The sequence below is a fragment of the Oncorhynchus keta genome, unplaced genomic scaffold, assembly GCF_023373465.1.
Source record: "Oncorhynchus keta strain PuntledgeMale-10-30-2019 unplaced genomic scaffold, Oket_V2 Un_contig_16268_pilon_pilon, whole genome shotgun sequence".
Taxonomy (NCBI): Eukaryota; Metazoa; Chordata; class Actinopteri; order Salmoniformes; family Salmonidae; genus Oncorhynchus; species Oncorhynchus keta.
In genome coordinates this window covers 1-14808 of record NW_026279805.1, presented here as the reverse complement: position 1 = coordinate 14808, position 14808 = coordinate 1, and the positions used below count along the sequence as shown (strand labels likewise).

General features: G+C 43.2%; 1 protein-coding gene across 1 annotated transcript; it reads right to left on the bottom strand.

Moving 5' to 3' along the window:
• Positions 1-794: 794 nt before the first annotated feature.
• Positions 795-13479, bottom strand: LOC127919296 (stonustoxin subunit beta-like). The gene is made up of 4 exons (XM_052502802.1): positions 13373-13479; positions 7356-7529; positions 1936-1982; positions 795-1456 (listed from the first exon to the last, which is right to left on the bottom strand). The coding sequence occupies exons 3-4, from the start codon at positions 1955-1957 to the stop codon at positions 933-935; spliced, it is 546 nt and encodes a 181-aa protein (XP_052358762.1). The 5' UTR covers positions 1958-1982; positions 7356-7529; positions 13373-13479; the 3' UTR covers positions 795-932.
• Between the last annotated feature and the right edge of the window lie 1329 nt (positions 13480-14808).

The window sequence follows — 14808 nt, the reverse complement described above, 5'->3', positions numbered from 1 at the left end:
GTGTGTGTGTGTGTGTGTGTGTGTGTGTGTGTGTGTGTGTGTGTGTGTGTGTGTATCCAGTGTGTGTGTGTGTGTATCCAGTGTGTGTGTCAGGTGTGTGTGTGTATCCTGTGTATGTTTTCAGTTTGTGTGTCAGGTGTGTGTCCAGTGTGTGTCCAGTTTGTGTCCAGTGTGTGTCCAGTGTGTGTTTGTCCAGTGTGTGTCCAGTGTGTGTGTGTCCAGTGTGTGTGTGTGTGTGTCCAGTGTGTGTGTGTCCAGTGTGTGTGTGTCCAGTGTGTGTGTGTCCAGTGTGTGTGTGTGTCCAGTGTGTGTGTGTGTGTCCAGTGTGTGTGTGTGTGTCCAGTGTGTGTGTGTTTCCAGTGTGTGTGTGTGTGTGTGTGTGTCCAGTGAGTGTTTGTGTATGTGTGTCCAGTTTTGTGTGTGTGTGTCCAGTGTGCATGTGTGTGTGTGTGTGTGTGTGTGTTTGTGTCCAATGTGTAGGTGTGTGTGTGTGTGTGTGTGTGTGTGTGTGTGTGTGTGTGTTTCAGTGTGTGTCCAGTGTTTGTGTGTGTGTCAAGTGTCTGTGTGTTGGTCCAGTGTGTGTGTTCAGTGTGTGTGAGTCCAGTGTGTGTGTGTGTGTCCAGTATTTGTGTGTGTGTGTGTGTGTGTGTCCAGTGTGTGTGTGTTCAGTGTGTGTGTGTGTGTGTGTGTGTGTGTGTGTGTTTTGTATGTCTCAGAGTGTGTGTGTGTGTGTGTTTGTATGTCTCAGTGTGTGTGTGTGTGTGTGTGTGTGTGTGTGTGTGTGTGTGTGTGTGTGTGTGTGTGTGTGTGTGTGTGTGTGTGTGTGTGTGTGTGTGTGTGTGTGTGTGTGTGTGTGTGTGTGTGTGTATCTCAGTGTGTGTATCTCAGTGTGTGTGTGTCAGTGTGTGTGTGTCAGTGTGTCATGTTATTATTTACAGGGACACTGAGGAGTCATCACAAACCCAAAACCCTGGATAGAGGGGCTCAGTGAATGTGGAGGTGAATGTGATCAGGTGGGTCAGTGTGTCAGAGGAGGCTCTATAGAAGGACAGAGTGCCGGCTGGCCAGTCCAGATACACTCCTACTCTGTGGGAGCTGGAGGAGGGGACGTCTATGGTAGTGGGATTATTATTGTGACTGGCAATGTAACTGTTGTCAGAGCAGAACAGACTCCAGGACTTGTCATTGTATCCAAGCCAACAGTCCTTAACCCTTCCTCTCCTGTTGATTCCTTTATATGTCACTCCTATAACAGCCCTTCTCCCACTCCACTCTACCTCCCAGTAACAGCGCCCAGTCAGACCCTCTCTACACAGCACCTGTCCCCAGTCCTCAAATCTCTCTGGGTGATCAGGATACGGCTGCTCCTCTCTCCTCCATGTCACCTTTCTGTTCTCCTCAGACAGAGAGAGGTGTCTGTTTACTGTGTTTAGGTCCAGTGTGAGATCACAGACATCTGATGGATGAAACCAGACACAATATTAGAAATCATCATCATTCACATTAGAATGTTAACTCACTTTTCACTAATTCATTTAATGTAGATGTTTCTAGGTATCAAAAGGAGAAGTTAAGGTAACTTGAGACTTGTTGAATATATGTTATACTGTATGGTAATATAAAAACACACATTAGTCACATTACACACACACACACACACACACACACACACACACACACACACACACACACACACACACACACACACACACACACACACACACACACACACACACACACACACACACACACACACACACACACACACACACATTGTCAAAGCAACTCTTTGTAAATCCTGGTGTCCCTGATTTCTGCTTCTGTAGAACTACAGCTGATATTTAATATGACCAAGTAAGTAATGATGTTAGTCTTTGACTTAACTTGAATTAAGACTTATTCTTAGTCATATTCTTCACATCAGTCAACACTCACATTTTCTAAGTCCAGGTTTCATTCTGTTCTCTCCACCATGTTCCACACTGTAGCGGTAAGCAGAAGAACAGACAGTCATTGAGGGATACACCTGAACTGACACACACACACACACACACACACACACACACACACACACACACACACACACACACACACACACACACACACACACACACACACACACACACACACACACACACACACACACACACACACACACACACACACACACAGGACCCACTGGACACACACACACTGGACACACTGGACACACACACACACACACTGGACACACACACAGGACCCACTGGACAAACACACACACACACTCGACACACACACACACACACACACTGGACACACACACAGGACACACACACACACTGGACACACACACACACACTGGACACACACACACTGGACACACTGGACACACTGGACACACACACACCACACTGGACACACACACACCACACTAGACACACACACACTGGACACACAACACTACACACACACACACACACACACACACACACACACACACACACACACACACACACACACACACACACACACACACACACACACACTGGACACACACACAGGACCCACTGGACACACACACTGGACACACACACACACACTGGACACACTAGACACACACACACACACACAGGACACACACACACACACTGGACACACACACACTGGACACACACACACTGGACACACACACACACTGGACACACACACACAGGACCCACTGGACACACACAAACACACTGGACACACACACACTGGACACACACACACTGCACACACACACACTGGACACACACACACACACAGGACACACTGGACACACTAGACACACACACACACACAGGACACACTGGACACACACACACACACACACACACTGGACACACTGGACACACTATACACACTAGACACACACACACACACACACAGGACACACTAGACACACTAGACACACACACACACACAGGACACACTGGACACACACACACAGGTCCATACCCAAACAGTTTGAACTACTAATTTTGAAAATTACTCTCTCCAGAAACAAGTCTCTCACTGTTGCCGCCTGCTACCGACCCCGTCAGCTCCCAGCTGTGCCCTGGACACCATTTGTGAATTGATCGCCCCCATCTAGCTTCAGAGTTTGTCCTGTTAGGTGACCTAAACTGGGATATGCTTAACACCCGGCAGTCCTACAATCTAAGCTAGATGCCCTCAATCTCACGCAAATCATCAAGGAACCCACCAGGTACAACCCTAACTCTGTAAACAAGGGCACCCTCATAGACGTCATCCTGACCAACTGGCCCTCCAAATATACCTCCGCTGTCTTCAACCAGGATCTCAGCGATCACTGCCTCATCGCCTGTATCCGTCACGGGCCGCAGTCAAACGACCACCCCTCATCACTGTCAAACGCTCCCTAAAACACTTCTGTGAGCAGGCCTTTCTAATCGACCTGGCCCGTGTATCCTGGAAGGACATTGACCTCATCCCGTCAGTTGAGGATGCCTGGTCATTCTTTAAAAGTAACTTCCTCACCATTTTGGATAAGCATGCTCCGTTCAAAAATGCAGAACCAAGAACAGATACAGCCCTTGGTTCACTCCAGACCTGACTGCCCTCGACCAGCACAAAAACATCCTGTGGCGGACTGCAATAGCATCGAATAGCCCCGTGATATGCAACTGTTCAGGGAAGTCAGGAACCAATACACGCAGTCAGTCAGGAAAGCTAAGGCCAGCTTCTTCAGGCAAAAGTTTGCATCCTGTAGCTCCAACTCCAAAAGTTCTGGGACACTGTGAAGTCCATGGAGAACAAGAGCACCTCCTCCCAGCTGCCCACTGCACTGAGGCTAGGAAACACGGTCTCCACCGATAAATCCATGATTATCGAAAACTTCAATAAGCACTTCTCAACGGCTGGCCATGCCTTCCGCCTGGCTACTCCAACCTCGGCCAACAGCTCCGCCCCCCCGTAGTTCCTCACCCAAGCCTCTCCAGGTTCTCCTTTACCCAAATCCAGATAGCAGATGTTCTGAAAGAGCTGCAAAACCTGGACCCGTACAAATCAGCTGGGCTTGACAATCTGGACCCGCTATTTCTGAAACTATCTGCCGCCATTGTCGCAACCCCTATTACCAGCCTGTTCAACCTCTCTTTCATATCGTCTGAGATCCCCAAGGATTGAAAGCTGCCGCAGTCATCCCCTCTTCAAAGGAGGAGACACCCTGGACCCAAACTGCTATAGACCTATATCCATCCTGCCCTGCCTATCTAAGGTCTTCGAAAGCCAAGTCAACAAACAGGTCACTGACCATCTCGAATCCCACCGTACCTTCTCCGCTGTGCAATCTGGTTTCCGAGCCGGTCACGGGTGCACCTCAGCCACACTCAAGGTACTAAATGATATCATAACCGCCATCGATAAAAGACAGTACTGTGCAGCCGTCTTCATCGACCTCGCCAAGGCTTTCGACTCTGTCAATCACCAAATTCTTATCGGCAGACTCAACAGCCTCGGTTTTTCGGATGACTGCCTTGCCTGGTTCACCAATTACTTTGCAGACAGAGTTCAGTGTGTCAAATCAGAGGGCATGCTGTCCGGTCCTCTGGCAGTCTCTATGGGGGTGCCACAGGGTTCAATTCTCGGGCCGACTCTTTTCTCTGTATATATCAATGATGTTGCTCTTGCTGCGGGCGATTCCCTGATCCACCTCTACGCAGACGACACCATTCTATATACTTTCGGCCCGTCATTGGACACTGTGCTATCAAACCTCCAAACGAGCTTCAATGCCATACAGCACTCCTTCCGTGGCCTCCAACTGCTCTTAAACGCGAGTAAAACCAAATGCATGCTTTTCAACCGATCGCTGCCTGCACCCGCATGCCCGACTAGCATCACCACCCTGGATGGTTCCAACCTTGAATATGTGGACATCTATAAGTACCTAGGTGTCTGGCTAGACTGCAAACTCTCCTTCCAGACTCACATCAAACATCTCCAATCAAAAATCAAATCCAGAGTCGGCTTTCTATTCCGCAACAAAGCCTCCTTCACTCACGCTGCCAAGCTTACCCTAGTAAAACTGACTATCCTACCGATCCTCGACTTCGGCGATGTCATCTACAAAATGGCTTCCAACACTCTACTCAGCAAACTGGATGCAGTCTATCACAGTGCCATCCGTTTTGTCACTAAAGCACCTTATACCACCCACCACTGCGACTTGTATGCTCTAGTCGGCTGGCCCTCACTACATATTCGTCGCCAGACCCACTGGCTCAGGTCATTTACAAGTCCATGCTAGGTAAAGCTCCGCCTTATCTCAGTTCACTGGTCACGATGGCAACACCCATCCGTAGCACGCGCTCCAGCAGGTGTATCTCACTGATCATCCCTAAAGCCAACACCTCATTTGGCCGCCTTTCGTTCCAGTACTCTGCTGCCTGTGACTGGAACAATTGCAAAAAATCGCTGAAGTTGGAGACTTTTATCTCCCTCACCAACTTCAAACATCAGCTATCCGAGCAGCTAACCGATCGCTGCAGCTGTACATAGTCTATAGGTAAATAGCTCACCCTTTTTCACCTACCTCATTCCCATACTGTTTTTATACTGTTTTTATTTATTTACTTTTCTGCTCTTTTGCACACCAATATCTCTACCTGTACATGCCCATCTGATCATTTATCACTCCAGTGTTAATCTGCAAAATTGTATTATTCGCCTACCTCCTCATGCCTTTTGCACACATTGTATATAGACTGCCCATTTTTTCTACTGTGTTATTGACTTGATAATTGTTTACTCCATGTGTAACTCTGTTGTCTGTTCACACTGCTATGCTTTATCTTGGCCAGGTCGCAGTTGCAAATGAGAACTTGTTCTCAACTAGCCTACCTGGTTAAATAAAGGTGAAATAAAAAAATAAAAAAACACACACACACACTGGACACACACAGAGGACACACTGGACACACACACACAGGACACACTGGACACACTGGACACACACACAATGGACACACACTCACACACACTGGAGACACACACACAATGGACACACACTCACACAAACTGGAGACACACACACAATGGACACACACACACACATACTGGAGACACACACACACACTGGAGACACACACACACAGGAAACACACACACACAGGAAACACACACACACACACACACTGGAGACACACACACACACACACTGGAGACACACACACACACACACACACACACAGGAGACACACACACACTGGAGACACACACACACTGGAGACACACACACACTGGAGACACACACACACTGGAGACACACACACACAGGAAACACACACACATAGGAAACACACACACACAGGAAACACACACATACACACACACACTGGAGACACACATACACACACACACTGGAGACACACACACACACACACACACACACAGGAGACACACACACACTGGAGACACACACACACTGGAGAAACACACACTGGAGACACACACACACACACACACTGGAGACACACACACACACACACTGGAGACACACACACACAGGAAACACACACACACACAGGAAACACACACACACTGGAGACACACATACACACACTGGAGACACACATACACACACTGGAGACACACACACACACACACACACTGGAGAAACACACACTGGAGACACACACACACACTGGAGACACACATACACACTGGAGAAACACACATACACACACACACTGGAGACACACACACACACTGGAGACACACACATACACACTCACACTGGAGACACACACACACACTGGAGAAACACACATACACACACACACTGGAGACACACACACACACTGGAGACACACACACACACTGGAGACACACACATACACACACACACTGGAGAAACACACACTGGAGACACACACACACACTGGTGACACACACACACTGGTGACACACACACACACACTGGTGACACACACACACACACACACACACACACACACACACACACACACACACACACTGGCCACACACACACACACACACACTGGCCACACACACACACACACGCCACACACACACACACTGGTGACACACACACACACACTGGTGACACACACACACACACACACACACACACACACACACACACACACACACACACACACACACACACACACACACACACACACACACACACACACACACACACACACTGGACACACACACACACTGGAGACACACTCACACACAGTCAGCATAGAACTTTGTCCAAGTGGTGCTCAGAATGTTTGTCTTAACTAGCCTGATAAGTCAAACATGTCTGATATGAACATTGACATAAACCCTCTACATACTTGAGTTTCTCCAGTCTGCAGTGTGGATCCTCCAGTCCAGCAGAGAGCAGTCTGACTCCTGAGTCTCCTGGGTGATTGTAGCTCAGGTCCAGCTCTCTCAGGTGTGAGGGGTTTGACCTCAGAGCTGAGACCAGAGAAGCACAGCCTTCCTCTGTGACTAGACAGCCTGACAGCCTGCAAAGAGTCAAATCATATTAAAATCACACTGATATTCTTTGGTGGTGAAAATAGTGGCAGTATATTGTTTCATATCTATTCGTAAAATAGTGTATCATCATAAAAAATGACAAATGATCAAAGTATTGCCTGCAGATAGAAACATGTATAGTACAAATGTTATAGTAGACTGACCAGACCAGTTTAAAATCAGTATCAGTCAGAAGACAGACAGTGAGGTATCAGATTTAGATTGTATTGAGTATACAGTCCACAACATATCTATTTAGACAGTGAGGTATCAGATTTAGATTGTATTGAGTATACAGTCCACACCATATCTATTTAGACAGTGAGGTATCAGATTTAGATTGTATTGAGTATACAGTCCACACCATATCTATTTAGACAGTGAGGTATCAGATTTAGATTGTATTGAGTATACAGTCCACACCATATCTATTTAGACAGTGAGGTATCAGATTTAGATTGTATTGAGTATACAGTCCACACCATATCTATTTAGACAGTGAGGTATCAGATTTAGATTGTATTGAGTATACAGTCCACACCATATCTATTTAGACAGTGAGGTATCAGATTTAGATTGTATTGAGTATACAGTCCACACCATATCTATTTAGACAGTGAGGTATCAGATTTAGATTGTATTGAGTATACAGTCCACACCATATCTATTTAGACAGTGAGGTATCAGATTTAGATTGTATTGAGTATACAGTCCACACCATATCTATTTAGACAGTGAAGCTAACATTTCAAATGTGGCTCTATTCTCCAACATTTTGGATTTGAGGTCAAATGTTTCATATGACATGACAGTTTATAATGTCACCTTTAATTTGAGTAATTGATATTTTAACCTCTTAAACCTATGGGGGCGCTATGTCATTATTGGATAAAAAGACGTGCCCGTTTTAAGCGCAATATTTTCTCTCTTAAAGATGCTCGACTATGCATGGAATTGACAGCCTTGGAAAGACAAAACTCTGACGTCTCCAAAACTGCAAAGATATTATCTGTGAGTGCCCCAGAACTAATGCTACAGGCGAAACCAAGATGAAGTTTCATACTGGAAATGCCCCAGATTCTGAAGGCGCTGTGTTCCAATGTCTCCTTATATGGCTGTCAATGCGCCAGGAATGAGCCTGCCCTTTGTGTCGTTTCTCCAAGGTGTCTGCAGCATTGTGACGTGTTTGTAGGCATATCATTGGAAGATTGACCATAAGAGACTACATTTACCTGGTGTCCCGCCCGGTGTCCTGTGTCGAAATTATTGCGTAATCTGTAGGTCCATGCGCATTCCATTTCTTCAGAAGAAAAATCAACTGCCACGAAGGATTTTATCGTCGATAGATATGTGAAAAACACATTGAGGATTGATTCTAAACATCGGTTTGCCATGTTTCTGTCGATATTATGGAGTTATTTTGGAAAAAAGTTTGCGTTTTAATGACTTACATTTTTTTTTTTTTTTTTTTTACCCAAACGTGATGAACAAAACGGAGCGATTAGTCGACACAAATAATATTTTTTTGTAAAAACGGAACATTTGCTATCTAACTGAGAGTCTCCTCATTGAAAACATCTGAAGTTCTTCAAAGGTAAATGATTTTATTTGAATCCTTTTCTGGTTTTTGTGAAAATGTTGCATGGTGAAAGAGAGGCATAATCCTATGCTAGGCTATCAATACTGTTACACAAATGCTTGTTTAGCTATGGTTCAAAAGTATATTTTGAAAATCTGAGATGACAGTGTTGTTAACAAAGGCTAAGCTTGAAAGCAAATAGATTCATTTCATTTCATTTGTGAATTTCATGAATAGTTAACGTTGCGTTATGGTAATGAGCTTGAGGCTGTAGTCACGATACCGGATCCGGGATGGCTCGACGCAAGAAGTTAAGACATATGTGTTTCAGTATTAAAAATGAAAACAATTCATGTTTCCAGTCTCCCAATTTGAAGAAGTCTTAAATATTATAAACAATTCACTCATAGTGTATTAAAATAGTCAAAAATGTAGTTTTTTGTCATACACTTGTTGGTTGCATTTGCAGTTTGTTTTGGTTGTGTTTTTGGTTGTGTTTTGCCCAATAATAAAATGGTGGATGATGAGTGGAGTACTTTTCTGTCTCAGAGAGTAACATGTTTCTAAACAATAATAAATTAATCCTGATGATGCCATGATTAAGAAAAATAATGAAAGAATCATGAATAATAATGAGTGAGAAAGTTAGAGACGACAACAAAACATGCTAACCTCTCACCATTACCAATAACAGAGACTACAACAAAACATGCTAACCTCTCACCATTACCAATAACAGAGACTACAACAAAACATGCTAACCTCTCACCATTACCAATAACAGAGACTACAACAAAACATGCTAACCTCTCACCATTACCAATAACAGAGACTACAACAAAACATGCTAACCTCTCACCATTACCAATAACAGAGGATACAACAAAACATGCTAACCTCTCACCATTACCAATAACAGAGGATACAACAAAACATGCTAACCTCTCACCATTACCAATAACAGAGGCTACAACAAAACATGCTAACCTCTCACCATTACCAATAACAGAGGATACAACAAAACATGCTAACCTCTCACCATTACCAATAACAGAGGCTACAACAAAACATGCTAACCTCTCACCATTACCAATAACAGAGGATACAACAAAACATGCTAACCTCTCACCATTACCAATAACAGAGACTACAACAAAACATGCTAACCTCTCACCATTACCAATAACAGAGGATACAACAAAACATGCTAACCTCTCACCATTACCAATAACAGAGGATACAACAAAACATGCTAACCTCTCACCATTACCAATAACAGAGGCTACAACAAAACATGCTAACCTCTCACCATTACCAATAACAGAGGATACAACAAAACATGCTAACCTCTCACCATTACCAATAACAGAGGATACAACAAAACATGCTAACCTCTCACCATTACCAATAACAGAGGTTACAACAAAACATGCTAACCTCTCACCATTACCAATAACAGAGGATACAACAAAACATGCTAACCTCTCACCATTACCAATAACAGAGGATACAACAAAACATGTTAACCTCTCACCATTACCAATAACAGAGGATACAACAAAACATGCTAACCTCTCACCATTACCAATAACAGAGGTTACAACAAAACATGCTAACCTCTCACCATTACCAATAACAGAGGAAACAACAAAACATGCTAACCTCTCACCATTACCAATAACAGAGGTTACAACAAAACATGCTAACCTCTCACCATTACCAATAACAGAGGCTACAACAAAACATGCTAACCTCTCACCATTACCAATAACAGAGGAAACAACAAAACATGCCAACCTCTCACCATTACCAATAACAGAGGCTACAACAAAACATGCTAACCTCTCACCATTACCAATAACAGAGGCTACAACAAAACATGCTAACCTCTCACCATTACCAATAACAGAGGAAACAACAAAACATGCTAACCTCTCACCATTACCAATAACAGAGGAAACAACAAAACATGCCAACCTCTCACCATTACCAATAACAGAGGATACAACAAAACATGCCAACCTCTCACCATTACCAATAACAGAGGCTACAACAAAACATGCTAACCTCTCACCATTACCAATAACAGAGGCTACAACAAAACATGCTAACCTCTCACCATTACCAATAACAGAGGAAACAACAAAACATGCTAACCTCTCACCATTACCAATAACAGAGGATACAACAAAACATGCTAACCTCTCACCATTACCAATAACAGAGACTACAACAAAACATGTTAACCTCTCACCATTACCAATAACAGAGGCTACAACAAAACATGTTAACCTCTCACCATTACCAATAACAGAGGCTACAACAAAACATGCTAACCTCTCACCATTACCAATAACAGAGACTACAACAAAACATACTAACCTCTCACCATTATCAATAACAGAGGATACAACAAAACATACTAACCTCTCACCATTACCAATAACAGAGGATACAACAAAACATACTAACCTCTCACCATTACCAATAACAGAGGATACAACAAAACATGTTAACCTCTCACCATTACCAATAACAGAGGCTACAACAAAACATACTAACCTCTCACCATTACCAATAACAGAGGATACAACAAAACATACTAACCTCTCACCATTACCAATAACAGAGGATACAACAAAACATGTTAACCTCTCACCATTACCAATAACAGAGGCTACAACAAAACATACTAACCTCTCACCATTACCAATAACAGAGGATACAACAAAACATGTTAACCTCTCACCATTACCAATAACAGAGGCTACAACAAAACATACTAACCTCTCACCATTACCAATAACAGAGGATACCACAAAACATTCTAACCTCTCACCATTACCAATAACAGAGGAAACAACAAAACATGCTAACCTCTCACCATTACCAATAACAGAGACTACAACAAAACATGCTAACCTCTCACCATTACCAATAACAGAGGAAACAACAAAACATGCTAACCTCTCACCATTACCAATAACAGAGACTACAACAAAACATGTTAACCTCTCACCATTACCAATAACAGAGGCTACAACAAAACATACTAACCTCTCACCATTACCAATAACAGAGGAAACAACAAAACATGCTAACCTCTCACCATTACCAATAACAGAGACTACAACAGAACATGCTAACCTCTCACCATTACCAATAACAGAGGCTACAACAAAACACGTTAACCTCTCACCATTACCAATAACAGAGGCTACAACAAAACATACTAACCTCTCACCATTACCAATAACAGAGGAAACAACAAAACATGCTAACCTCTCACCATTACCAATAACAGAGACTACAACAAAACATGCTAACCTCTCACCATTACCAATAACAGAGGCTACAACAAAACATGCTAACCTCTCACCATTACCAATAACAGAGACTACAACAAAACATGCTAACCTCTCACCATTACCAATAACAGAGACTACAACAAAACATGCTAACCTCTCACCATTACCAATAACAGAGGCTACAACAAAACATGCTAACCTCTCACCATTACCAATAACAGAGACTACAACAAAACATGCTAACCTCTCACCATTACCAATAACAGAGACTACAACAAAACATGCTAACCTCTCACCATTACCAATAACAGAGGCTACAACAAAACATGCTAACCTCTCACCATTACCAATAACAGAGACTACAACAAAACATGCTAACCTCTCACCATTACCAATAACAGAGGCTACAACAAAACATACTAACCTCTCACCATTACCAATAACAGAGACTACAACAAAACATGCTAACCTCTCACCATTACCAATAACAGAGACTACAACAAAACATGCTAACCTCTCACCATTACCAATAACAGAGGCTACAACAAAACATGCTAAGCTCTCACCATTACCAATAACAGAGGCTACAACAAAACATGCAAACCTCTCACCATTACCAATAATAGTGGCTAGAAGTGTTCAGAAACATCTTCTATTCTTACTGACAATACAGGTGAAGTGACTCCAAAATGAAAGGACATTATTCACCATTCAGTTTCTATTAGGAAAACATCTAAAACACAACCAAGACAAACTGCTAATTAATTCAACAAGTTAGTAGAATCACAAGCTTGATGTAATCACTGCAGGCATGGAATATGGGACCAAATACTAAACGTATGACTACTTTAATACACTATAAGTGAATATAACCGAATAATTACGACTTTTTCAAATGGGAGAACTACATTATTAAAGTGCTTTCATATCTGATAATACTGACCTCAGAGTCTCCAGTTTACAGTGGGGATTCCCCAGTCCAGCAGAGAGCAGCTTCACTCCTGAATCCTTCAGGTCATTGTTACTCAGATCCAGCGCTCTCAGGTGTGAGGGTTTGACCTCAGAGCTGAGACCAGAGAAGCACAGCCTTCCTCTGTGACTCCACAGCCTGACAGCCTGACAAAGAGATCATCATGACTTCACAAACACACTGTTAATTTAACACCAGTAGTGTAGAAGGACAATTAAGTTTTAATTGTGATTGATATGTGAAAATTAACAGAATATTTAGTTAGTTAACCACAACACCCCTGTGGTGAAACGATTATTGCTGTGGAAGGTAATGAGCAACATATTGTGTATTGTGTGTGTGTGTGTGTGTGTGTTTGTGTGTGTGTGTGTGTGTGTGTGTGTGTGTGTGTGTGTGTGTGTGTGTGTGTGTGTGTGTGTGTGTGTGTGTGTGTGTCCTGTTGGTGTCCTATGTGTGTGGGTGTGTGTGTGTGTGTGTGTGTGTGTGTGTGTGTGTGTGTGTGTGTGTGTGTGTGTGTGTGTGTGTGTGTGTGTGTGTGTGTGTGTGTGTCCAGTGTGTGTTTGTGTGTGTGTGTCCTGTTGGTGTCCTATGTGTGTCCAGTGTGTGTTTGTGTGTGTGTCCTGTTGGTGTCCTATGTGTGTTCAGTGAGTCCATTGTGTGAAAGGACACACACAATGGCCAAACAGAATGGACAGATACAGGACACACACACACACACACACATTCAGCATATAACTTTGTCCAAGTGATGGTCAGAATGTTTGTCTTAACCAGCCTGATAAGTCAAACATGTCTACTATGAACATTGACATAAACCCTCTACATACTTGAGTTTCTCCAGTCTGCAGTGTGGATCCTCCAGTCCAGCAGAGAGCAGTCTGACTCCTGAGTCTCCTGGGTGATTGTAGCTCAGGTCCAGCTCTCTCAGGTGTGAGGGTTTGACCTCAGAGCTGAGACCAGAGAAGCACAGCCTTCCTCTGTGACTCCACAGCCTGACAGCCTGCAAAGAGTCAAATCATATTAAAATCACACTGATATTCTATGGTGGTGAAAATAGTGGCAGTAATTTTTTTCAACATATTCAGATATATCAGTGTCCTGAAACCTTCCATATCTATTCAGAAATTAATGGTTTTGAAATCAAATGTTTCATATGAGGTGACATTAATGCATTCAGTTTGTTTTGGATGTATTTTTGGGTTATGTTTTTGTCGATTATTAACTGAATAGTGGATGATGACTGGAGAAATGTTCTTCATAAGTGAGTAGATAACATGTCTCTAAACACGACTAGATTCATCCTGAGGATGCCATGATTAAAAAAGATCTTGATAATAAATAACAGAGGCTACAACAAAACATGCTAACCTCTCACCATTACCAATAACAGAGGCTACAACAAAACATTT